The 26,841-nt window shown below is 46.0% G+C and overlaps 1 protein-coding gene across 2 annotated transcripts in view; it reads right to left on the bottom strand.

Moving 5' to 3' along the window:
- Positions 1-26,841, bottom strand: part of LOC122943334 (dimethylaniline monooxygenase [N-oxide-forming] 2-like) — a 77,631-nt gene that overhangs the window by 23,124 nt on the left and 27,666 nt on the right. For both annotated transcript variants that reach the window (XM_044300994.1, XM_044300995.1), the window contains exons 3-7: positions 25,958-26,146; positions 16,579-16,741; positions 9,286-9,428; positions 4,145-4,347; positions 247-602 (exon numbers count right to left, since the gene is read on the bottom strand). In XM_044300994.1, coding sequence (XP_044156929.1) covers positions 247-602; positions 4,145-4,347; positions 9,286-9,428; positions 16,579-16,741; positions 25,958-26,146 — 1,054 coding nt within the window. The remainder of the gene's footprint in view (positions 1-246; positions 603-4,144; positions 4,348-9,285; positions 9,429-16,578; positions 16,742-25,957; positions 26,147-26,841) is intronic.

Below are 26,841 nucleotides of genomic sequence, written 5' to 3'. Positions count from 1 at the left end.
AATGCGCTTCATGACGAGGTAATTTGTCACAAAGCATTTTTATTTATTTTTTTAAATTCAGCGAAGCAGCCGAATCAAATTTTACAATACTTCACTCATCACTAGTGGGCGCACCAGAAGCAGTGCTAGAATGACAATATTCCCAGACAACCCCTTTATGGGTTAAAAATCACATCAGCATAACAAATGGAAATGCTTTACTCTATCCATTATGAACTATACCAATGTATTTGTGCAATTCTTTACCTTTGAAAACTCTTGTGAGCCAGCGTGCCTGTAGTTCTGATGTTGGCATTATAGGTCCAAGAGGTTGAATAAGACCAATAATGCCCAGTGTTGGCTTTTCTAAGGTCGGGGGCACAATGTGTTTATATAAAGCGACAGTGTTTTTTTCCATTTTGATGACTGATTCATCCAAGAATGGGAAATAAAAAGAATATCCAGTTGCAAATATGACAACATCAATGTTCTCCTCAATGGATCCATCATTAAATTTTATGCCGGTTTCAGTGAAGTCGGACACAGACGGTTTTATCAGTACAAACCCACAGGTTATACGGCTTGGCAGCTCATCGTTGAGCAAGGGCTCTTTGAATTGTGTCCTGCAAAAAAACGAGAAAAACATTGGTTTGGCGGCCTACTTAAATGTAGATATCGAATTTTGTTAACACCATAAATGGGTTTTCTCATAATCAAAATATATTCCCTGTCCACAGGATAGGAGATTGAGGTCTGTCACTGGGAATCCCACTTCTGTAACCCCCACTGATCAGGTGAGAGGGGTTCCTATATCCCCCATTTTGGATGGAATGGTGTGTGTGCTATTCCTCCATTCAAAGTTGATCGGAGTGATGACGATAACGTAGCCTTCCACACGGCTATCTTTACCAGTCCCATACATGCCGTTTACCACTCCATGCAAATGCTGGGGCAGGACAGGACCTTCATCCTCATGATCGATGGGGTTCTCAATGGTGGGACATTTAGCACTTATTTCCTATCCTGTGGATAGGGGGCTGCATTTGGATTCTGGAAAAACTCCTTTAAAGCAGATCTGTAAGATTAATATGCTGCCCTAGATAACATCAGGGTATACTAACTACAAGTCCATGGACTAGAAGCTAAAGCAGCACCAGCAGTAGTATCATAGTATGAATCTGGCTGTACTCATGAGCCGAGTGCTCCCTCTAATCCCTCCAGGATTTTGATTCTGATGGCTCATCCTCAGAACAGATCACCAGGGATCCAGCACCTGGCACCTCCAACAAGTTACCTTGTAGCTCTGGCGCGTGAAGTTGGCACCAGAGCTACACAGTGCAGTCCATTGTATAGCAGCCATACTCAACCTGCGGCCCTCCAGCTATTGCAAAACTACAACTCCAATCATTCCCAGACAGCCAACAGCTATCAACCTAAAGAAGGGCATGGTGGGAGTTGTAGTTTTACAACAGCTGGAGGGCCACAGGTTGAGCATCCCTAGTATAGTGGATAAATGTGGTAACTGCAGTGCTGCTCCCAGTCACTTCAATGGAAGCAACGCTGCGGTTACCGGCCCACAATCCACTATACAATGAATAGAGCTGTGTAGTTCCAGTGCCAGAGCTACAAGGTAACAGCTGATCAGGTGGATAGTCGGCCCTCTCTAGGAACAGGAGACTGTTCTGTTTGGGACTCTGGAATTTACCTAGAGAAAAAAGTCCTACATGCACGACTTTTCATTTAAAAGATAGCTGACCTCATTGCAATCCTGTTTTTCTTTTGTTTATCCGAGGCTCCATTCCTGAGTCATGACACATTTTACTAATATGCAAATTGGGAATTTGGTGCAATGATAGTATCACTATTGCTCTTGTTGAAACCAAACTGCACTCCTTTTTGTGGCCAGACCCTCTTTTGCTGCTTTGCCACTGCCAAGTCCTGTCAAAGCAGTGTGGGAGGAGCCAGCCACAGAAAGAAGTGGAGCTTAGGTGCACCCCTCATTGCACCAAACTCCTAATCTGCATATTAGTTAACCTCTTCCCGACATCACTTTATATATTTTTTTTTTTTTTTTTTTTTTTAGGTGTTAGATAGATTAGAATTTTAGATTTTTTACATTTTTTTTGAAAATTTCTGAAAAGGACTTTTTAAAGGACCATTTCAGTTATGAAGTAACTTTGTAGGGCTTACATAGTTGAAATCACCCATAAATAACCCCATTTTAGAAACTACAACCCCCAAGTTATTCAAATATGAGTTTACAAACTTTGTTATCCCTTTAGGTGTTCCACAAGAGTTAAAGGGAAATTGGAGAAAATTTTTGATTTTCCATTTTAATCAATTTTTCCTGTAAGGCTACTTTCACACTTGAGCTAGGTGCGGATCCGTCTGGTCTCTGCACAGACGGATCCGCACCTATAAATGCAAACAATGGTATCCGTTCAGTGCAGATCCGTCTGCATAACAGCTTTTACAGATCTGAGTTTTCACGATCGTGAAAACTCAGATCCGACAATAGATTCTAACTAATAGTTATGGGGACGCTTCAAGTTAGAATATACTAAGAACTGTGTACATAACTGCCCCCTGCTGCCTGGCACCACCGATCTCTTACAGGGGGCTGTGATCCGCACAATTAAGCCCTCAGGTGCCGCACCTGAGGGGTTAATTGTGCGGATCTCAGCCCCCTGATCTGGTGCTGCCAGGCAGCAGGGGCCAGACCCCCCTTCTTCCCCAGTATTAAAAGCATTGGCGGCAGTGGCCACAGGCTAACAACCCCCCCTCCCCCCATCATTGGTGGCAGCAGAGCGGCATTTCCGATCGGAGTCCCGGTTTAATCGCTGGGGCTCCGATCAGTTACCATGGCAGCCAGGACGCTACTGCAGTCCTGGCTGCCATGGTTACTTAGCTTATGCTTACCTGCGCTGTCTGTGGCCGGCAATGTCTGGCTGCCATGGTAACCGATCGGAGCCCCAGCGATTAAACTGGGATTCCGATCGGAAATGCTGCTCCGCTGCCACCAATGATGGGTGGGAGGGGGGTTGTTAGCCTGTGGCCACTGCCACCAATGCTTTTAATACTGGGGAGGGAGGGCCGCACTGGCCACCAATGCTTTTAATACTGGGGAGGGAGGGGGGTCTGGCCCCTGCTGCCTGGCAGCACCCTATCAGGGAGATAAGATCCGCACAATTAACCCCTCAGGTGCGGCACCTGAGGGGTTAATTGTGCGGATCACAGCCCCCTGTAAGAGATCGGTGGTGCCAGGCAGCAGGGTGCAGTCATGTACACAGTTCTTAGTATATTCTAACTTGAAGCGTCCCCATCACTGTGGGAACGCCTCTGTGTTAGAATATACTGTCGGATCTGAGTTTTTACGATCTAACTCAAATCCGATGGTATATTCTAACATAGAGGAGTTCCCATGGTTTTGGGGACGCTTTAAGTTAAAATATACCATCGTATTGGAGAAAAATCCGATCTCACAAGCGGATCTCACAAGCGGAACCCCAAACGCAAGTGTGAAAGAAGCCTTAGTCAGCAAGGGTTAACAGCCAAAGAAACCTCATTATTTATTACCTTGATTCTGCACTTTACAGAAACACCCCATATGTGGTGTATGAGCACACCTCAGGTCACAAAAGGGAAGGAGCAACAGATGGATTTTGGAGGACAGATTTCACTGGGATAATTTTAAGTTGCCATGTTGCATTTAAAGCAAAAATGGCTGTTCTGGCATTGTTTTTATTTTGTGTGTTTTTACAGTGTTCACCTGACAGGGAACATCATGTGTTATTTTTATAGAGCAGGTCATTACGGATGCAATGATAATTAATATGTCTATTTTTATTATTGCATTATAAAGCATTTTTTTTTAAATCTTGTTTTTTTGTCTCCATTTTCTGAAGCCATAATTAAAAATAAAAATTCTGCCGAAAAATGGAGACACAAAAACATGATTTAAAAAAATATGCTTTATTGTGTAAAACTAAAAAAAAAAAAAAAAAAAAGGCATATAGGTATTTTGATAAGCGGAAATGAACTCATCTCTATTTATAATATCTGCACCAGACTTGAGGAATATCAAGAAAGAGCAAATTTAAGGACAGCAAGAGATTTACTGGTTGCCCAGGACTAAAACAGAATACTTATAAAGTCTATAGATTACCGATCAACAGGTTGAAGCCCATAATTAGCGTGGCAAAACCACTCGTTCATCTTTTTCTCAGTAAGACTTGACACAATCGACATAGGAAGAAGACTGTTCCTTTTGAAAGTTTCAAATCGCGTATCAAAACAGATGTCCCATGGATATCCATGATCAAACACACGACTTATGACCCATGCTCCTCTCCTGGTACTGAGAAACACCTGCAAACAAGAAAAAGTCAACAAGTTTCAAGATGTTGGCATAAGAACTGCAGGGGAGCACTGCTACTGAGCTGTTTGTGAGAAGTAGAATACATTTCTTTCTGTTTTTCATACAGTAGGGGACACTCAGTGAATACTCATATGCTGTGAGCTCCTCTAGTGTCAGCTATGGGCAAACAGAATGTTAGGTTCTACTGTATCACCTTAGATGAGTGAAGGAAACCGGGTATCTATAGTTTTGTATCAGAAAAACAACTCTGAAACATTTATATTAAACTAGCAGAAGGACCCGTCTTCGCACGGGTATATTTCATCTATTTCATTTAAAGAGGACCTTTCACCAGGATACATGTATTGAAATAGTTATATTACCTTACAGTGCGGCCCCCAGTGATGTCCTTCCGTTTTTCTTTTTTTCAAAAGACCCCCCCTTTCGTTCGCTGTGGTCCCTGTTTGTTTTGGCGACTCATATGCTAATGAGGCGATTCGGTTCAACTATGCGGGGACTTGAATTTGTCCTGGGCACGGTTATCTTCTCCCTGGCTGCGAGCTCATCCAATCAGAGCGCCCCGCTCTTAGGCCCCTTTCACACGGGCGAGATTTCCACGCGGGTGTTCTATATTCAGCATTTTTCACGCAGCCCTGGCCCCATAGAAGTGAATGGGGCTTCAGTGAAAAACGCATTGCATCCGCAGTGTGGGTGCGATGCGTTTTTCACTAATGGTTGCTAAGAGATGTTGCTTGTAAACCTTCATTTTTTTATCTCGCGCGTGAAAAACGCATCGAAACGCATTGCACCCACGCGGAAAAAACTGAACAACTGAATGTAATCGCAGACAAAACTGACTGAACTTACTTGCAAAGTGGTGCGTGTTTCACTGAACGCACCCTGAACGCATCCGGCCCCAATCCGCAACGCCCATGTGAAAGGGGCCTTAGCCAGGAAGAAGGAGCTCAAATTCTCGCAAGATTTGCGTGAACTTGAGCTTTTAGGCCTCTTTCACACGGCCGTTGCGGAAACATGTGCGGGTGCATTGCGGGAACACCCGCGATTTTTCATTGCGAGTGCAAAACATTGTCATGCGTTTTGCACTCGCGTGAGAAAAATCGTGCATGTTTGGTACCCAAACCTGAACTTCTTCACAGAAGTTCAGGCTTGGGATCGTTATTCTGTAGATTGTATTATTTTCCCTTATAACATGGTTATAAGGGAAAATAATAGCATTCTGAATACAGAATGTATAGTAAAATAGCGCTGGAGGGGTTAAAAAAAAATAAAAATAATTTAACTCACCTTAGTCCACTTGTTCGCGTAGCCGGCATCTCCTTCTGTCTTCATCTTAGCTTTGTGTAGCAACAAGGACCTTTGGTGACGTCACAGTCATCACATGATCCATCACCATGGTAAAAGATCATGTGATGGATCATGTGATGACACCAAAGGTCCTTGTTGCTACACAAAGCTAAGATGAAGACAGAAGGAGATGCCGGGCTACGCGAACAAGTGGACTAAGGTTAGTTAAATTATAATTTATTTATTTTTAACCCCTCCAGCCCTATTGTACTATGCATTCTGTATTCAGAATGCTATTATTTTCCCTTATACCCATATAATAAGGGAAAATAATAATGATCGGGTCTCCATCCCGATCGTCTCCTAGCCACCATATGTGAAAATCGCACTGCATCCGCACTTGCTTGCGGATGCTTGCGATTTTCACGCAACACCATTCATTTCTATGCGGCCTGCGTTACGTGAAAAACGCAGAATATAGAGCATGCTGCGATTTTCATGCAACGCACAAGCGATGCGTGAAAATCACCGCTCATGTGAACAGCCCCATAGAAATGAATGGGTCGGTATTCAGTGCGGATGCAATGCGTTCAACTCACGCATGGCATCTGCGCAGAATACTCGCCCGTGTGAAAGGGGCCTTACACATCCTGAGCCGTGCTCCATCTTGGAGTTCCCGGGGGAGAGCATGGAGACTCCAAGATGGTGCACAGCTTGGGATGTGTAAAACCTCAAGTTCTCGCGAATCTCGTGAGAACTTAAGCTCCTTCTCCCTGCACTCCGCACTCCTGCACTCCTGCACTCCGCAGGGTGCTCTGATTGGATGCACTCACAGGGAGAAGATAACCGCACCCAGGACAAATTCAAGTCACTGCCTAATTGAACCAAATTACCTAATTAGCATATGAGTCGCCAAAACAAACGGGGAGCACAGCGGACGAAAGGGGAAATCCTTTGAAAAAAAAAAACCTGAAAGACATTACTGGGGGCTGCACTGTAAGGTAATATAATTATTTCAATACATGTATCCTGGTGAAAGGTCCTCTTTAACGTTTGTGTGTGTCGTTAAAAGATATCGACAGTATCCCCCATAACAGTGACCTCTACAGCACCCCGCCCCTTTAACAGTGACCTCCACAGTCCCCCACCCCTTAACACTGGCCCCCCACAGTGCCCCGCCACTTTAAAATGGGACCTCCACAGCAGCCCACACCCTTAACTTTGACCTTCACAGCAGCCCGCCCCTTTAACAGTGAGTTTCACAGCACCCCACTCCCTTAAAAGTGACCTCCACAGGGGCCTGCCCTCTTAACAGTGACCTCCACAGTACCCCGCTGCCTTAACAGTGACCTCACAGTACCCTGCTGACTTAACAGCGACCTCCACAGCAGTTGCCCCTTTAATAGTGGCCCCTGCCCCCTTAACAGTAACATCCATAGTGAACGCCTCTTTAACAGTGACCTCCACAGCGCCCTGGCCCGTTAATGGTAGGGCTACACGACGACATGTGTCGCACGACATTTTGGATTTTTCTGCGACTGTCGCGTCAAAGTCACAGCATGTCACATGTCGCAGTGCAACTCCATAGACTATCATTATAAAAATTGTCGCACGACATTGATGTGACATCAATGTCACGCGACACATGTAGCAGTTTAGTTGTGCCCTATGTGTCGTCATATAGCCCTAGCCTAAGGGTCTATTCACACGTATGCAAGTGTTTTGCGGTCCGCAAATTGTGAATCCGCAAAACACAGACACCGGCCATGTGCATTCTGCATTTTGCAGTCCGCACATGGCCGGCACTTTAAATAGAAATGCCTTTTCTTGTCCGTGTCTGCAGACAAGAATAGGACATGAAAGCGTGGATGCGGACAGCACTCTGTATGCTGTCCGCATCTTTTGAGGCCCCATTGAAAATAAATGGGTACGGATCCGATCCGAAACGTTGCGGCATGGATCCGGACCCATTTTGCGTACGTGTGAATGGACCCTTAAGCTATTGACTAGTGTGGGTCATGTGGCACTGGCCACGTCACATGACCCCAGCTAGCCAGTATTTAACAGGCAGCCTGGTGGCCACAGGTTGCCTGTTAATTAGGTTCTTGGCGATTTTGTTTCCTGGCATACTTACCTGTTCCTATGTTCCCTGACGATTCTCTGCCTGCTCCTCCTGTACTGCGCTTCTCTCCTGGTATTCTGACCCCGGCTTCCACCTGACCATTCTTTGCGGACTCCTGTGGTACTTAATTACTCTCCTGGTATTTGACCACTATCCTCCCCCCTGTGTGTGTGTGTACGTGACCGTTACACCTACAGCAGTGAAGAAAAAATGGCTGGGTTGTTATGGGAACCTGGAGTAAAGCTTTTTGTATGTGGAGACTAAAGGCCTGCGAGCTTCTATTGGTTGATAAGGGACATGTGACCGTCTATGGCAGTTGAGATATAAAAGAAAGGCTGGCAGGCTTGTATTGGCTAATGCAGGTCATTTTTTAGGAATATCTCAGGAACGGTACGTCCTAGAGAGCGGTGACCACCTCCCGACAAGATTTCTTTCCAGGTAGCAAGGGATGTGTATACTAGTTTAGTTGAAATTGATGGTTGCGTTTTTGAGTGATCGCGGAACATACATATATATATAGGGTACATCCTAGATTATAGGTACAAAAATGGAGCATGTCATTTTCATTGTGGACTCTGGGCACCAACAAGCTTTACAAATATGCCTTCTTGGCACTACCCATATAACTTCTGTATTTCAAGATAAGTAAAGGTCATTTTAATTTTTGTTAATATCCCTATTGCTACTATAATGTAGGTGATAATGGACAATTATTATGTTTATATTCTCATTTATTTTTTATTAAAGAGTAACTGTTTCAATTTTCATAAATGAATAGTACAGAAACTAAGAAACTTTGTAGTATATCATATTACAGAAAAATGCCTGTTTCTTCATTTATCAGACTACTCATCTGGTCCCCCAGTTCCTGCTTAGATCCGTGCTCGCTAAAGACAGGTTAGCAGCTCACAGACAGATCAGGTTACCTAAAAGTCTAAGGAAAGAGGAGTGGAGAGTAGAAGTAGGAGCTAATGGAGGGAGACAGAAGCACAGACACACAGGCACTGTTGCTGGATAGTAAGCGATTTAATGTCTCACTTCACTGCTCGATTTATATATAAACTGCTCAGTTGTGCTGCTAGAAGGGTGTGATACAGAGAGACAGGGGAGCAGGGCCTCCTGTGTGTGCAATGCATGGGAGACATCACTGCAGCTAACCTATTTTAATATATAGCCAAAGCAAGGAATGGATCACAAATGGACGACACATATAAAGGAATAATTGAGGTTTCTCCTCTTGAATTCATTCCTGGCTTTGGTCTTTAACCAGATAAAAAAATGATTTTGGAAACTTCAGAAATGGGGCATGCAGAGGGAAAACTGGTGAACAATGCAGGATACAACTCATATTACAGACAGATATAGTATAATTTCTCAACAGCTTAGCCTGAAAAGTCACTTGAAACAACAGGCTTTACAGTCCTGCTGGATTGAATGCACAGGTAATTACACATTTAACAGACTGCAAATTGTTATTTTATTAAAATACAAAAAAATCAATATATTATATAACTTTCCTTACCTGGGAAGCAGTACGACTGAGCTCAACAGCAATATCAGCTGCCGAATTCCCCATTCCAACAATAACAATTCGTTTTCCTTTGTAGTCATCAGAATTCTTATATTCACGGCTGTGGAAGTATTTTCCTTTAAACAGTTTAATGCCTATAAAACAATTATTATAAGACCGGTAAGTAGGATAAGATTACCATAGGAATAGACAGCATATTACAGGTGGTGCTGTTTGACTACTAGGAGTGTAAGGCTACTTTCACACTTGTGGTAGCCTTTTCCGGCAGGCTGTTCCTGCCGGATCTGTGCTGGCAGAAGTCTGCTCCGGCCCCATTCACTAAAATGGGGAAGGGCCGGATGTCCAGCCACAGCACGGCAAACATGCTGAGAGGCGGGCGGACAAAACCACAGCGTGCTCTCATAAAGGGAAACCTTCTCCCTGGCTGTGACGCTTTTCGCTGTGATTGGATCGCGGCACAGCCAGGGAGAATGAGACGCCCATTGAGAAACCCTGGCGTCTCCTCCTCCCTGTACCAATGCTCAGTATTAACATACTGAGCTGGAAAAATACAGGGGGGCAAAGCGGGGTGTAGGAGCGATATTTAAAAAAAAACCAGGCAGGGTGGCAGCATCAACCTGCAAGTAAAGGTATTTATCTTAAATTAAAAAAAAAACATGAAAGGTCCTCTTTAACGAAGTGGACTTTATTCCAAATTTCTGGAAAAATTGGACTTGCTGCAAGGCCGAGTTTCCTCTTGCTTCATGGTGATGAATCGATTTTCCCTGAAATGGCATTAAAAATAAAAAAAATCATACTTACCTCATCCATTTGAGTATTAAGAGGTCATCTTGTGTGTGGTGACGTATGACTATGCCGACCCCATGAGATTTTGTGCTGGAACTTCAGGTAAGATGTCTGCGGTGGCCTCTTCACGCTCAAATGGATGAGGTAGGTTCAATGTAATAATTGTGGCGAAACCAACCTCGCCACTAGGTTTTGGAGGGGGCTGTTTAAAAGCCTCTTGCCTCAGGATTATGGCCCATAGTAACTTTTAAACCCCTGAACCTATTCCAGGGAATTTTGGATAGGTTTGTCCCCCAAGTTATACTGTTTAAATTGATGTAAGTTATATGTATGGACAATGTAACCTCACAAAGTTATAACAACTTATAATAAGTGTAACTTGTCAGCTTGGGAGGAATATGCTGGGTGTGGTTCTATTGTCCCATTGTCCCATTGTGTGTTTAAATGGTGATGTCTGTCCTGTTGTCTCCACATGTGTATTGGTGATCTCCCCTTTGTCCTGAGAGATAATTGGATTGTCTTCGGTCGTCTCCCAGGCGGAGAGGAGGAAACCATGATGCATTGTGGGGATATGTTGTATCTGTTCTGTGTCGCAGTCTCCCTTCTGGTCCTCTAGGGGGCGGGAACGATTGGTTGCTGTATTTACATTGTGTGTGTTGTGAATTACTGATTGGTTGGATTTCAAAACCCTGTGGGCAGTACTATGTTTGGTTTTTATCAATAAAAGAGGCTGTACTTGAGGTACAGTCAGAGCACTGCTTGACCCTCAACACGGAGCCTTGTCTCGTTATTGGGGGGATTCTCTGTATGCTGTTGGAGACTGATTGCCAGGAGTGTAAGCTGACTGATACGCTTTTCCTGTTCGTCTGCTGGCAGCTATTTGCGAGGTTCCAGTTTGGAGTGCTATTTTGTATCCAGTTCGGGAGGTTGGTGTTCTGCAGTAGCTGTGCCTGTCTCTCGGAAAGGGGCATATCGCCTAAACGGATTTTAACCCCTTGTCTGCTGAAACGGTCCGTTACATTGGTGGCAGCAGTGGGATCGTTCCTACAGCCAGAAGGACAGCTACAGGAGACACCATTTCTTTGGATTCTACAATTTAAGGGCAACGCATGTCCCAGTACAGCGACCCTAAAAGCACCAGGATGGAACCAGCAGTGTTATACGAGGAGGAGGACCTGGATGGCCGGGATGCATTAAGGAAAGGCATCTGGTACCAGGCCCTGGATAATGTACAATACCAGCGAGGTGAGAGTCTCCCCAGTGAAGAGCAGCGGTTGCAGAAGCAAGTGGCCCTGCGGATGTCCTTCCTGGGAGAGCAGCCCCTGGAGGAATGGGTGAAGGAACTAGAGCACTGGGTATGGCAGGAGCTATGGCTGGAGGATGCCTACCAGGCGCTTTGGTGGTATGTGGCACAGTTTATACCCTGGACAGCTGAGCATGACAAGCCAGAGGGAGAGGAGTTTGATGGTCCTGGCTTGTTATGGGAGTCCTTTGCAGAGCCTGACTTTGGGAGCCCTGCACAGTCCAGACTTCAGGACATTTTCTATGAGAGGGAGGCTAGGCATGAGTGGGATGACCCCCATGAGGTAGAGCAAGACCTGGCTCACCTAGCAACCCTGGAGTGGGAACTGGAGCAGGACTACCGAGATCTCTTCCACTCCATTGGAAAGGCTCAGCAGGACAGCAAGAAGTCAGACCCAGGTCCAGAGCCCTTCAGCTGGGAGGATATTGTTGATGTTTACTGGGAAGAACCCCAGGTGGCCGGTGGAGATGGGACCGAGGTCTCTCCACCGGTCCTGCAGGGAATTGGGAGCCTAGTCTCCATTCCCCAGCGACAGGCAGAGTTACAGGGGGCAGAGACAGTCAGTCCTGTCCCCCAGCGGCAGAGTGTCCTACAGGGAATAGAGAGCCCAGCCTCCTTTCCCCAGCAGCAGGACACTGTATTGGGAGCGGAGGCGGTCGGTCGCCCTCCCCAGCGGCTGGAAGTATGTATGGGAGAGGAGCTCATTACCCCCTCCCCCCAGCAGCAGCATGATTTTTTGGGAATTGGGAGCCGAGTCTCCATTCCCCAGCGGCAGACGGAGTTACAGGGGGCAGAGACAGTCGGTCCTGTCCCCCAGCGGCAGAGTGTCCTACAGGGAATAGAGAGCCCAGTCTCCTTTCCCCAGCAGCAGGACACTGTATTGGGAGCGGAGGCGGTCGGTCGCCCTCCCCAGCGGCTGGAAGTATGTATGGGAGAGGAGCACGTTACCCCCTCTCCCCAGCGGCGGCTTAACTCACCAGGGGGAGACAGTAAGCCCCACAACTGTGCAGATGGGACCGTGGTCTCTGCACTTACAGCACAGGGGGTAGGGACAATCGTTCCTGCCCCCCAGCAACCGGGCTGTTTAGCCAAAGGGGAGACAGTCGGTTTCCCCCTCCAACAACCAGACTCCAACCAGGCTTCTTCTTCCATGGTAGCGCTGGTACCAGGGCAGAGTCCCGCTGATCCCTGCCCACAAAGCAACCTCCACTCCAAGCCAGGGAGCAACTCAGAGACTGGGAGTACCAGCTACAAATACAATCTTGGTGGATTCACTGGACAGAGACAGGCTACGAAATTCAGCAGGTCCAGTATTTTGTTGTGGGTGGCCTGCCAGACTAACTCAGGTACCGACCGGCGTGAGGTCAGGTATCTGGTTAGTCTTCCCTGGGGGGGGGGGATGTGTGGCGAAACCAACCTCGCCACTGGGTTTTGGAGGGGGCTGTTTAAAAGCCTCTTGCCTCAGGATTATGGCCCATAGTAACTTTTAAACCCCTGAACCTATTCCAGGGAATTTTGGATAGGTTTGTCCCCCAAGTTATACTGTTTAAATTGATGTAAGTTATATGTATGGACAATGTAACCTCACAAAGTTATAACAACTTATAATAAGTGTAACTTGTCAGCTTGGGAGGAATATGCTGGGTGTGGTTCTATTGTCCCATTGTCCCATTGTGTGTTTAAATGGTGATGTCTGTCCTGTTGTCTCCACATGTGTATTGGTGATCTCCCCTTTGTCCTGAGAAATAATTGGATTGTCTTCGGTCGTCTCCCAGGCGGAGAGGAGGAAACCATGATGCATTGTGGGGATATGTTGTATCTGTTCTGTGTCGCAGTCTCCCTTCTGGTCCTCTAGGGGGCGGGAATGATTGGTTGCTGTATTTACATTGTGTGTGTTGTGAATTACTGATTGGTTGGATTTCAAAACCCTGTGGGCAGTACTATGTTTGGTTTTTATCAATAAAAGAGGCTGTACTTGAAGTACAGTCAGAGCACTGCTTGACCCTCAACACGGAGCCTTGTCTCGTTATTGGGGGGATTCTCTGTATGCTGTTGGAGACTGATTGCCAGGAGTGTAAGCTGACTGATACGCTTTTCCTGTTCGTCTGCTGGCAGCTATTTGCGAGGTTCCAGTTTGGAGTGCTATTTTGTATCCAGTTCAGGAGGTTGGTGTTCTGCAGTAGCTGTGCCTGTCTCTCGGAAAGGGGCATATCGCCTAAATGGATTTTAACCCCTTGTCTGCTGAAACGGTCCGTTACATTGGTGGCAGCAGTGGGATCATTCCTACAGCCAGAAGGACAGCTACAGGAGACACCATTTCTTTGGATTCTACAATTTAAGGGCAACGCATGTCCCAGTACAGCGACCCTAAAAGCACCAGGATGGAACCAGCAGTGTTATACGAGGAGGAGGACCTGGATGGCCGGGATGCTTTAAGGAAAGGCATCTGGTACCAGGCCCTGGATAATGTACAATACCAGCGAGGTGAGAGTCTCCCCAGTGAAGAGCAGCGGTTGCAGAAGCAAGTGGCCCTGCGGATGTCCTTCCTGGGAGAGCAGCCCCTGGAGGAATGGGTGAAGGAACTAGAGCACTGGGTATGGCAGGAGCTATGGCTGGAGGATGCCTACCAGGCGCTTTGGTGGTATGTGGCACAGTTTATACCCTGGACAGCTGAGCATGACAAGCCAGAGGGAGAGGAGTTTGATGGTCCTGGCTTGTTATGGGAGTCCTTTGCAGAGCCTGACTTTGGGAGCCCTGCACAGTCCAGACTTCAGGACATTTTCTATGAGAGGGAGGCTAGGCATGAGTGGGATGACCCCCATGAGGTAGAGCAAGACCTGGCTCACCTAGCAACCCTGGAGTGGGAACTGGAGCAGGACTACCGAGATCTCTTCCACTCCATTGGAAAGGCTCAGCAGGACAGCAAGAAGTCAGACCCAGGTCCAGAGCCCTTCAGCTGGGAGGATATTGTTGATGTTTACTGGGAAGAACCCCAGGTGGCCGGTGGAGATGGGACCGAGGTCTCTCCACCGGTCCTGCAGGGAATTGGGAGCCTAGTCTCCATTCCCCAGCGGCAGGCAGAGTTACAGGGGGCAGAGACAGTCAGTCCTGTCCCCCAGCGGCAGAGTGTCCTACAGGGAATAGAGAGCCCAGCCTCCTTTCCCCAGCAGCAGGACACTGTATTGGGAGCGGAGGCGGTCGGTCGCCCTCCCCAGCGGCTGGAAGTATGTATGGGAGAGGAGCTCATTACCCCCTCCCCCCAGCAGCAGCATGATTTTTTGGGAATTGGGAGCCGAGTCTCCATTCCCCAGCGGCAGACGGAGTTACAGGGGGCAGAGACAGTCGGTCCTGTCCCCCAGCGGCAGAGTGTCCTACAGGGAATAGAGAGCCCAGTCTCCTTTCCCCAGCAGCAGGACACTGTATTGGGAGCGGAGGCGGTCGGTCGCCCTCCCCAGCGGCTGGAAGTATGTATGGGAGAGGAGCACCGTTACCCCCTCTCCCCAGCGGCGGCTTAACTCACCAGGGGGAGACAGTAAGCCCCACAACTGTGCAGATGGGACCGTGGTCTCTGCACTTACAGCACAGGGGGTAGGGACAATCGTTCCTGCCCCCCAGCAACCGGGCTGTTTAGCCAAAGGGGAGACAGTCGGTTTCCCCCTCCAACAACCAGACTCCAACCAGGCTTCTTCTTCCATGGTAGCGCTGGTACCAGGGCAGAGTCCCGCTGATCCCTGCCCACAAAGCAACCTACACTCCAAGCCAGGGAGCAACTCAGAGACTGGGAGTACCAGCTACAAATATAATCTTGGTGGATTCACTGGACAGAGACAGGCTACGAAATTCAGCAGGTCCAGTATTTTGTTGTGGGTGGCCTGCCAGATTAACTCAGGTACCGACCGGCGTGAGGTCAGGTATCTGGTTAGTCTTCCCTGGGGGGGGGGGGAGATGTGTGGCGAAACCAACCTCGCCACTGGGTTTTGGAGGGGGCTGTTTAAAAGCCTCTTGCCTCAGGATTATGGCCCATAGTAACTTTTAAACCCCTGAACCTATTCCAGGGAATTTTGGATAGTTTTGTCCCCCAAGTTATACTGTTTAAATTGATGTAAGTTATATGTATGGACAATGTAACCTCACAAAGTTATAACAACTTATAATAAGTGTAACTTGTCAGCTTGGGAGGAATATGCTGGGTGTGGTTCTATTGTCCCATTGTCCCATTGTGTGTTTAAATGGTGATGTCTGTCCTGTTGTCTCCACATGTGTATTGGTGATCTCCCCTTTGTCCTGAGAGATAATTGGATTGTCTTCGGTCGTCTCCCAGGCGGAGAGGAGGAAACCATGATGCATTGTTGGGATATGTTGTATCTGTTCTGTGTCGCAGTCTCCCTTCTGGTCCTCTAGGGGGCGGGAATGATTGGTTGCTGTATTTACATTGTGTGTGTTGTGAATTACTGATTGGTTGGATTTCAAAACCCTGTGGGCAGTACTATGTTTGGTTTTTATCAATAAAAGAGGCTGTACTTGAGGTACAGTCAGAGCACTGCTTGACCCTCAACACGGAGCCTTGTCTCGTTATTGGGGGGATTCTCTGTATGCTGTTGGAGACTGATTGCCAGGAGTGTAAGCTGACTGATACGCTTTTCCTGTTCGTCTGCTGGCAGCTATTTGCGAGGTTCCAGTTTGGAGTGCTATTTTGTATCCAGTTCGGGAGGTTGGTGTTCTGCAGTAGCTGTGCCTGTCTCTCGGAAAGGGGCATATCGCCTAAACGGATTTTAACCCCTTGTCTGCTGAAACGGTCCGTTACAATATATATATTTTTTTTTTATGAGCAACCACTAAAATGCTTTAATATTGATCTAAGATGCCGCAATCAGCAATAAAAGCGGCATCTGAGGGGTTTAAAGATGGGGTCCGTGCAATTACTGTCCCTTGTCATTGTACCCGCTACTTGCAACAACAAAAAAATGTGCTTCATGATGAAGTAATTCGACGAAGCAGCCAAATCAAGTTTCGCTCATCCCTACTCATCATACTACAGTATGTGCCTCACTTCAGGGAGAATAGTTTCAAGTTCCTAACCTACAAGATAGTGCCGACCACAAAACCTGTATTTATTATATTCAGTGATATATATACAGTATATAAAGAAATGAATAATGAATATGCAATATATTGTATTAATGAAATGATCTGACCTGGATAAGATTCCAGTGGATAGTACGGATCGGTGTGGTGACCAGAACAAACCATGACAGCATCAAAAATTGTTGTTTCCTGCTTCCCATTCTTTTCTGTGGTGACATACCACTGCCCACTGCTTTCAAAATCTTTGCACTTCTTCACACTGATGACTACAGTCTTAAGGAGAACAAAAGAGATAACATTAACATACCATTGGCTGTTGGTGGCACTCCCAATGAGGGGGCGCGGCCAATCAGGAAACGGCCATGGCATTCAGAGGTCAATGCATGCCAAAAATGTGCCAAATTTTTGCACACACTTCTGCCATATACTAAGGAGACTAATAGGTGGTATAAACTTATTGAGGCTTGACAGACTAAAGGTGTGCCAGCATCAGCCATTGTGTTAAGTCTGCTACAATTTAAAGGATCCCTGAGCTTTCACAAAACATTTGATATGTCATTGCGACATCAAGGGTTTTGGCCAGTGTGGGTCTGAGTACTAAGATCCCTATTGATCTCTAGAATGAGGAAAGAGAAGCGCTCACGTAGCACATTCCTCTCTGCACAAAAGAGAACAAGACAGACTCATTAGAAAGATGATGGGCCTGTCTTGCTTCTGTATCCTGAATGGATGAGAAAAAGAGCACCTCTCTGTCCTCATTCAACACTCAGACCCCCCACTGATTGCTATGACATATCGAAAGTTTTGTGAAAACTCAGTGACCCTTTAAGACCATCTAGTTCAAGTTTACACCGTCTTATTCTTAGACACTAGTCCAGGAGTCGGCAACCTGCAGCATACAGACCACTTTCTGCTGGCACGCTAGCTGTGGCCAAATGACGGCAAGACTCCATTTGTTAGATGCCTTGCTGCCATGCTAAATCTTTAAATGCAAAAACCTTCAGAGGCATCATGCACGACGTATCTGCTAGGCCTGCCCTACATGCTTCCTGCCCCAGATGCCAAAGAGGAGCAATAGCAGAGAGTGGGACTCTGCTATGCTACTGTCTACATGTGTACCTTGCTGCTGCTGCAACTGCATTTCTCCTCCTCAGGACTGCCACAAAATAAGAAAGGTATGTGAATGGACTGGGGATGGGAGGAAGGAGGAACAAGCACTGTGACCAGTTTGGGGGTGGAGGAAGGATGGTGAGCTTGGGGAGATGGGGGAATGAGATCTGTGACCAGATTGGGCCTGGGGGTCGGAGGGTGATCTTGGGCAGATGGGGGAATGAGCACTGTGACTAGATTGGGGGATTGGGGGAATGAGCACTGTGACCAGATTGGGAATGGAGTAATGATGGTGAGCTTGGGGAAATGGGGGAAACGAGCACCGTGACCACCAGTTTGGGGGTGGAGGGAGGATAGTGAGCTTGGGGAGATGGGGAAACGAACACTGTGACCAGGTTGGGGAAGGAGTGGTGAGCCTGTGTGATTGCTAACGTGGATGGGGAAAAAGCTCTCTGAATACTTTGGGGGGGGGGGGGGCGGGTTAGGTGGGGAAGGTGAGTAGGAATATGATTAATCTGTGTGTGTGGGAGGGGGGGGAGATCTAGGTGTTATTAGTGCAGCTCTGATTGTTGTGGCAGTGACCAGTGTGTGTTGGACAGTGGTGCAGGAGGGCAGCCCTCAGTCAGTTAAAACGAGTGAGGGCTGCTTTCCCCCACCGTCAGTAAGTGTATGGTTGGTGGTAGTGGGGCCATATACTATTCCCCCATATATCGGTGCCTTAGGATACACTGTATTTGCTGGAATGCAGTTTTTCTAACATTTTGGAAACCTCATTAAGCTTTGAAAGTCAGGCAGTATTGTTGAGAATCTTTGGACATAGTTATAAATACCTGGTTTAAGTCACATGTTTGACTTTCCTGTATGGCAAGGCATGCTAAGCATTTCAGTTCAGATTTTATTTTTATTTTTTATTGGCCCTCCATACAAAGAAGGTTGCTGACTGCTGCACTAGACAGTATTAGTAAATCTGCTATCATGTTTAGAAACTTGCATGTCCTGCTCATATGGCTAAGAATATGGGGGGTTGGGGGGAATTTATCAAGCACTGCACTGCAGAGTTCAGAATTCAAAGAGCTAGGGGCTACTTGTGCAAACATTTTCAACTTTTCATGCTTTTACACCACTTACTCCAATTTTGAAAAGTGAGCATGATTGGCTATGTTAATGAGATGTACAATGAGCAAAGTATCTCAGAAATGGGTGGGCACAAGAAGCAATTAAAGGGGTTTTCTTTGATTTTTATACTGATGGCCCATCCTCTGGATAGGTCATCAGTATTTTATCAGTGGGGGTCTGACACCAACCAGGACCGCCACCGTTGCCTTTTCAAAACAGCTGATCAGCAGGGGTCCATGGTATAGGAATATCAACAATCAGATCCTGATGACCTATCCTGAGGTCATCAGTATAAAAATCTTGGAAAACACCTTTAAAGAGGACCTTTCATCAGTCCAAAAATTGCAAGATAATTATCAGGCTACATAGAGCGGTGCCCAGGGATCTCACTGCACTTACTATTATCCCTGGGCGCCGCTCCGTTTGCCCGCTGTGTCCTCCGGTATCTTCACTGAATTGGTTCGACTAGGCGGGGTCTGCCCTGTTTCACCCTGGGCGTTCCTTCTCCCAGGCTGTGAGCTCTGCGTTGCGATTGGACAGCGCTACAGCCTGGGAGAAGGAACGCCCAGGTTGAAACAGGGCAGACTCCGCCTAGTCTAACTAATTCAGTGAAGATACCAGAGGACACAGCGGGCAAACAGAGCGGCGCCCAGGGATAATAGTAAGTGCAGTGAGATCCCTGGGCGCCGCTCTATGTAGCCTGATAATTATCTTACAATGTTTGGACCAACGAAAGGTCCTCTTTAACCCTAACCATGGGCAGCAAAGTCCAAAGCTGTAATCATGCATTATCTTTGCTGATTCAGTCCAAGCACTCTCCCTTAAAGGTTTTCAACCTTCTGTAAATTTCTGTTCTACTCTCTCTTAGATTCTTAGTGTGAGATTGAGAAATGGTCACCATTGTCTGAACACTGTTCATGTGCATATTGATTTATTAGGACTGTCATTCTGCTCTTTAACCACCATAGGCCACTGTTTCCCCACACAGCTAACATACTACAAATACTTGAATATGCATAAGAGGTGGGGTTAACAAGCTGAAGAAGAAACAGGAAGGAGCTCGGCAGACACGGAGAGGTTGTACCGCAGGCGAAACCGTATCTTGCACCCCACACAATTGTTCCTAGGGTAATAATAGGTACGGCGAGGCAGTGTTAATTGCACCCGTCAGCAGGTAAATTATCCCAAGCGTTTTTCCAGCTACCATTGGAGGGCGCCGTGCTGTGCAACGCAGGGGTCTCGGCCTCCGGCTGAGTGTATGTAACTTTATTTTCTGTTCACTGCATTTGGGTTGTGTTTGATATCCCATTATAGTAAACAGTCTGTTTTACAAAAGCTGGTGTCAGTGTCGCTTTCATTGTTTGTGACTTTGCTGTATCCTGGGGAGCCCATCCAGGTACACGGCTTAAATTAGCTGAAAATGTTAAACTCATAGGCTTCAGCCAAGTTCACGGGCTGTGCACAGACCCAAAGGCTTAGCTAGACTCCCCAGAACAACAGCACGGCACAACAAAGGGAAGGCCGGATCAGTCCACCACCCAGCAACTGTAACCAAGGGCTGCCAATTAACTATTTCCTCCCATGTATAGCCTTTTGGAGCACAAAGTGCAGGCCAACCTGAGGCTCTCCAGCTGTTGCAAAACTACATCTCCCAGCATGCTCAGACTGCCTACAGCTATTAGCCTACAGCAAGGCATTGTGGGAGTTGTAGTTTTACAACAGCTGGAGAGCCGCAGGTTGGCCATGCCCGACATAAAATATATAGCTAGAACAATGAACCATTTCATAATTTTAACAGTAAACCATAGTATCAGTAGTATTAACCCTTTAGCAGTCAACTATTGCATTAAGGGCTGTTTCACACGAGCGGATGCTGTGCGTGACATCCGCTGCGTGAATGACAGCCAAGACCCGATGCGGACAGAAGAAGCACGGAGCATTAACATGATTGATAATGCTCCGTGCCTCTCTGTGATCTCTTTACTACGAAATCACAGTGAGATAAAGTTGTCACCGTTATTTCGTAGTAAAGAGATCACAGAGAGGCACAGAGCATTATCAATCATGCTCCATGCCTCTACTGTCCGCATCGGGTCTTGGCTGTCATTCACGTAGCGGATGTCACACACGGCATCCGCTCGTGTGAAACAACCCTAACTCTTTAGCAATGAACCACTGACTCAGTGTAGGAATAGACCACATTTGAAAAAGTTGCACGAATATCACACAAATGTTGCAACTTCACTCCAACAGGAAGGGTGGCATAAAAACTGGAGTTAGGGCCAGTTCAAACCACTGATTTTGCAATACACGCTTTAAAAAATCAGCGGGAATAATGTCATTTTTCAGCATGAAAAAAGCGTTCATGTCAAATCAGTTCAGAATCCACGTGTCTTTTTTCAGAGTAAAAAAAGTGTTCACTTCAATACAAAGCTGAATTTTCAGCTTGAAATTTTTGAAGCAGATATGCACCAAAAACATGTGGAAAATGCACTAAAAAGCATTCACTTTCATGGAGAAGTTTTTTCGGCTTCCTATTCACTTCAATAGGAGATTTAGCGTGGATTCTGCCACAAGATAGGGTATGCTGCTGCTTCTTTTTTTTTAAACGCTTCTATTTTACACATGTGAAAACGAAGCAAGTTCTGCCTCCCATTGAAAAGAATGGGAGGCTTTTTTGAGGCGTTTTTTGAGCTGATTGAGGCAGATTTTTGGGCAGAAACGCTCCAAAATCAGGGCCAAAAAACTCAAGTTTTAGATATGTTTAAAGCTGCACCAAACTTACTAAACAACTTGCGACATTTAATACATTTATTCAGGGGCAGACACAGACAGCAGAGGGCCCCTGTGCAAAGAATGTGTCTAGCCGCCCCCCTCCAAATACACATACAGACATAAACATAGGCCATAGGCAGAGATTAATACATAGTGATGTGTGGCAGCAGAAGGCACACCAAATTGTCAGCTTGCCCCAATCCTGCAGGAAGAGGAAGAGGTGATCAAGGGTAGAGAATTTTTTTTCCAAAAATGGCTGCTGCACGTGTGAGGACATGCCATGCATGCAGCCAATCATCAGCAAGCCAGCCCTGTGATGCCACAGCCCTATAAATAGCCTCAGCCATCTTGGATTCTGTCATTTTCCAGTGTACTTAGTGCAGGGAGAGACGTCATCAGGCGCTAGGAACAGTGCTAGAAAAAACTTCATTGTGCTAAAAAAAACGATTTACAAGTGCAGGGAAAGATTATTCAAGGTGTAGGGAAAGGATAGGGAGGAATCATTCCACAGATTTTATATAGAACAGAGTTCAGTAGGGGAGGTTACAGCCTGGGTAATAGGAACAATCCTATTACACCTTGCTGCACTGACTGGGGATCCAAATTGCCATTATACAGCTCTGTAATTCCAGCAAACTGTTCTTGTTATTGGGGTGCAAGTGCTGTTTGATACAGCCATTAACAGGGTCTATTACAAGGAACTATTTATATGTCGTATTTGCCCTTGTGCGGTGCAGTTATATGTTCTAAAGCATTTTTTGGCTTGTATTAATGAGAAAAAAAGGGTATTAGTGGCAAAAGTAAAATATATTTGCCGATCAGCGGTGCAGTTATATGTTCTAAAGCCTTTTCTGGCGTGTATTAGTGGCAAATTAACAGCTGTGCAGTTATATTTCTAAAGCCTTTTTTTGTGTGTATTAGGGCTCATTCAGGCGGCCGTATGCTGTCCGCAAAAATGCGGATCTGTTTTTTTCTGTGGACAGTTCAGCATGTCTGCAAAAAAACGGATTGCATTCCGTTTTTTTTGCTGACCCATAAACTTCAATGGGGCCATGTCGTGATTTTCACTGACAAGTATAGGACATGTTTCATTTGTTTTGCTGAGCGGTGGAATGGAAGAAAAGGCCCCATAGAAGTGAATGGTACAGCATCTAATCCGCAAAAAAACGGATCTGCATTTTTGCGGACAGCATATGGCCGTCTGAATAAGCCCTTAGTGGGAGAGAAAGGGCTTATTAGCCATTGTACCCTTCACAGTAATTATGGCCAGATATGTGCCCCTTCACAGTAGTTATGCCAGATTATGTGCCCCCTCACAGTGATAATGCCCAGATATGTGCCAACTTCCCTGTAGTTATGCCCATATATGTGCCAACTTCCCCGTAGTTATGCCCAGATATGTGCCAACTTCCCCGTAGTCATGCCCATATATGTGCCAACTTCCCCGTAGTTATGTCCAGATATGTGGCCCCTGACAATAGTTATGGCCAGATATGTGCCCCCTCACAGTAGTTATGCCATGTTACAGCATGTGACCCCTCACACAGACCCATTGAAATGAATGGTGTCAGGATTCAGTCTGGATGATATGCATTTGCTACACACATCACATCTAGTAGGAAAACTCGCTTGTGTGAAAGAGGATTTAATCTGACATCACACATGCCATTTGCTGACGCTAGGAAGCTGGTTTACATTTAGACTGGAGCTGGATGGGCTAAAGCTATGGAGAGGCCGACACCTCTACATAACTTCGGCTATCCACCGCCAGTTTAGGGTTTATTAAGACCGGCTTCTAAAATGCTGGTCTGAATAAATGACCCCCTGAGTGCCTGGGCAACACTTTTTTTAACCCATTTACGTGACACGGACTATATGTATTTTATTATCTTCTAATTACGGATGACGCCCATGTGCCATCTGCATTTTTTTGCAGACCACTATAGGACATGTCAGACTCACATTTTCTATCCTTTGCAGAACATACAAATGGATATGGAAAGCAAGTGACTTCTATATGGAAAGCAAGTGACTTCTATGTATCTGCATCCGTATGTCCGTTCTGCTGAAGACAGAAAATGTGACACGTCCAATACTTTGCTACAAAATGCAGACTACAGACCCATTTAAGTTAATGGGTCTGCAAAAATATGCCGATCGCACATGGACCACATCCATATGTTGCTGATCCGCGGACCGCAAAATACATTAGATCTTGTAAATTTGGCCTCACAGTGAGTGGGCCAGGGACAGTCACATGGGGGCCCAAGGAGGACAGGGATGATGGGTGGGGTAAAAAAGAAAAGAAAATAACATACCAAGTCAAGTTCAGTGTCTGGCAGGAACAGTGGGAACAGGGGCCGCCTTCAGTCCTCACGCACTTCCTCTTAAAGCATGGATGTCAAACTCATGGCCCTCCAGATGTTGCAAAACTACAACTCCCATCATTCCCTGATAGCTGTAGTATGCCCAGGCATGATGGGAGTTGTAGTTTTGCAACAGCTGGAGGGCCACGAGTTTGACATCCCTGTCTTAAAGGGAACCTGTCATGAACTTTATGCTGCCCATACTAATGGCAGCATAACGTAGAGACAGGTGAGCTGATTTCACCGGTCTGTCATTTAAAAGTTAAAAGTAAGTGGTTGCCGAGAACCAACATCACAATCATTGCAGACTGGGCCTAGAAAAGAGTCATGGCCACCTGAGAAGAGTCCTGGTTATTCATAAATTCCTGCTCTCCTGCCCACCTGCTGATGATTGACCTTCTACCTAGTTTTCTCCCTTACTCTCTAGGAGAGAACTGCCAATCAGCAGATGGGCGGGAGAGAGCAGGAGATTATGGATAACCAGGACTCTTCTCAGGTAGATTTGATTCCTTTCAAGGCCTGGGCTGCAATGATTATGATGCTGGTTCTACACCACTGAAATTTGCATTTCTGTCACTATTTTATGCTGTCCTCAGTAAGGTCAGCATAAAGTTGATGACGGGTTCCCTTTAAGTTGCTGGCTTGCTGCAGGCCTCATTCAGCACCAACTCTGAGGTGCAGAACAGCTCGGAGAGGATGGGCATGGGCGGAGCTACCGGTGGGGTGGGGATACAGAATTACTAGATGGGGCGGGGCTACTGGCATCGCTAGACGGGAGGCGGAGTTAGGACACTTTGAAATGGCTTAGCATAGGCCTGGCTGAGCTCATTTCAAACTCTTCATGATGCCACCCACCACACAGCAGGATTCGGCTGAAAGGAGGGCGCGGCAATCGCAGCTCAGGACGTGCTGCCCAGGCTCTACTCGTCAACGCTGTGGATGGCGCAGCTCGTCTTAAGGCTCAAGTAAGACAGTGACAGAAACAGGCTGTCAGATAAGCCCCTTCTACATGCTGGATGGAGTGGTTAAGCGGGGAGCCAGTGACTCTCTGCTTCACCAATACAGTCAGCTGTCTCTGCGTTCTGTGGCTGCAGAGACAGCTGAGCTGGAGGGCCCCCTCCCACTTTGGGCCCTTGTGCAGCTGAACTGGATTCACAGGTGGTATGTCCTTCCCTGCCTTTAGTGCATACAATGGCAATGCAGATTCAAGCAAAATTAACTTCAAATATTCCTCCATACTTCATGAAAACTTTTCCCCATAATGCCTCAGTGCATCTAAAGGAGAGTTCACATTTCCGTTTCATTATCTGTTCTTCTGATCCGTCAGAAAAACCGAAAAGAATCCTGAAAAAAAACATCCTGTGCATCAGTTGTGCACAGCAGGGGCAGATCGGCCATATACCTTACAAGGAAATTTCCCAACGTGCCGATGCCCAAGGGCCACCTGAGTGCTCCTCATGGCTGCTGGCCAGGTACATAACTGATGCTCTCAGTTTTCCTTAATACTAGGAGCATCAGGTACTTATGCACCTGACCAGCAACTACAGGTGCCCTCCTGAATTCAACTGTATCAATGTCCTCAGTTTGGTGATTGGGCAGTATTTTATGCTGCACTGTGGTATTTGGCTCTGCTGGGGTGTTTTCACTGCCTACTTGTGACTTGTATTGGCCATGACTACTTGTGTTGCCCCACCTTTTTTTTTCCAGGACCACTTTAAGGTCCCAGTCTGCTCATGTAAAAAAAATATTTTTTTCTGTAAAAAAAAAATGGATCTTAGACTGGAAATGGCTCAAACAGATGCAGCAGAATCATTTTTTTATTTTATTTTTTTTATAAAATTGTTAGAGAGCTTCTCAGTACAGACAATGGTGCTACGTGGCTAGAATATTCCAAAGGTCCGATCCATGGGGATCCAGCAACTCCTCAATTAAGCATGACTTTAGCTAGCACAGTATAATTTACTGCTACTTTAGGATTTTGATTTTCCAACAGTGACTTATCGCTTAATTGCTAAAAAAAAATTTATACAACTAAAATTGCAACAAACACAGCACGTTGTGAATATGACCTTAAAAGGATAATTGCGCTACATGGAGGGGGTAAAATTAGCAATTTTATTACCTTGAATTGGATATATTTCAGTAGATTAAAGTGTTCTGCATATTTTCTGTGGTACTCCAACATCTTAGAATTGTGAATAAAGTTTGGGTAGTTTTCTGGAAACGGGAAATCACTGTAGCACATAAGTTCTTTGCTAGTATTGCTGACGACAGATTGATAAATGCTGCCTCTGCCATCCTCTATATTGTCCTAGCAAAGAAGAAGATAAAAAAAATAGTCAAGCACTAACGTATCTGATGAATGATCGATCATGCCATTAACTTTCTCTACATAATAAATGCTATTTGCTGTAGTGAGACAACCCCTTTAAGCATAACATCACTGTGCAAAAGTATTCCAAAGCAATGCAATCTTGAAAAGAAAGTAAAGGGGTTGTCCTGGATTAGAAAAACATGACTGCATTATTCCAAAAACAGCACAACGCCTGTCCATAGTTTGCGTCCAGTAATGTTGCTTGGCTCCAATGAAGTGAATCAGGCTGTGGATAGGTGTGGTGGTGTTTTTGGAAGAAAACTACCATGTTTTTTCTAATTCTGGACAAAGCCTTTAAGACGTCCTTCAACATATGTCAAGTTTAAAATATGTTGCCTCACAGAAGCACCAAATGGAGACACCTTGAGAGCCTGTTGGTCCGTAATATGGTTATGTATGGTCTCCTTGTGCTACCATTCAGGCTACGCGCATGCAGCATTGCCATAAGCATGACTCTTTCATGAAGACATCTGTCTTAGATTATAAAATGAAGCTGTGTATAATCAATTCAGTACAGTTATGCAAAGTACAAGAGCTTTTAGCTATAAATGTTTTATAAAAAAAAAACATCTACTTAAAGGGGTATTCCCATCTCTGACATTGATGGCACATCACGAGGATATGCCACCAAT

The sequence above is a fragment of the Bufo gargarizans genome, chromosome 7 (assembly GCF_014858855.1).
Source record: "Bufo gargarizans isolate SCDJY-AF-19 chromosome 7, ASM1485885v1, whole genome shotgun sequence".
Lineage (NCBI taxonomy): Eukaryota > Metazoa > Chordata > Amphibia > Anura > Bufonidae > Bufo > Bufo gargarizans.
The sequence above is the reverse complement of the archived record's forward strand: the minus strand, read 5'-3'. Positions and strand labels throughout refer to the sequence as shown.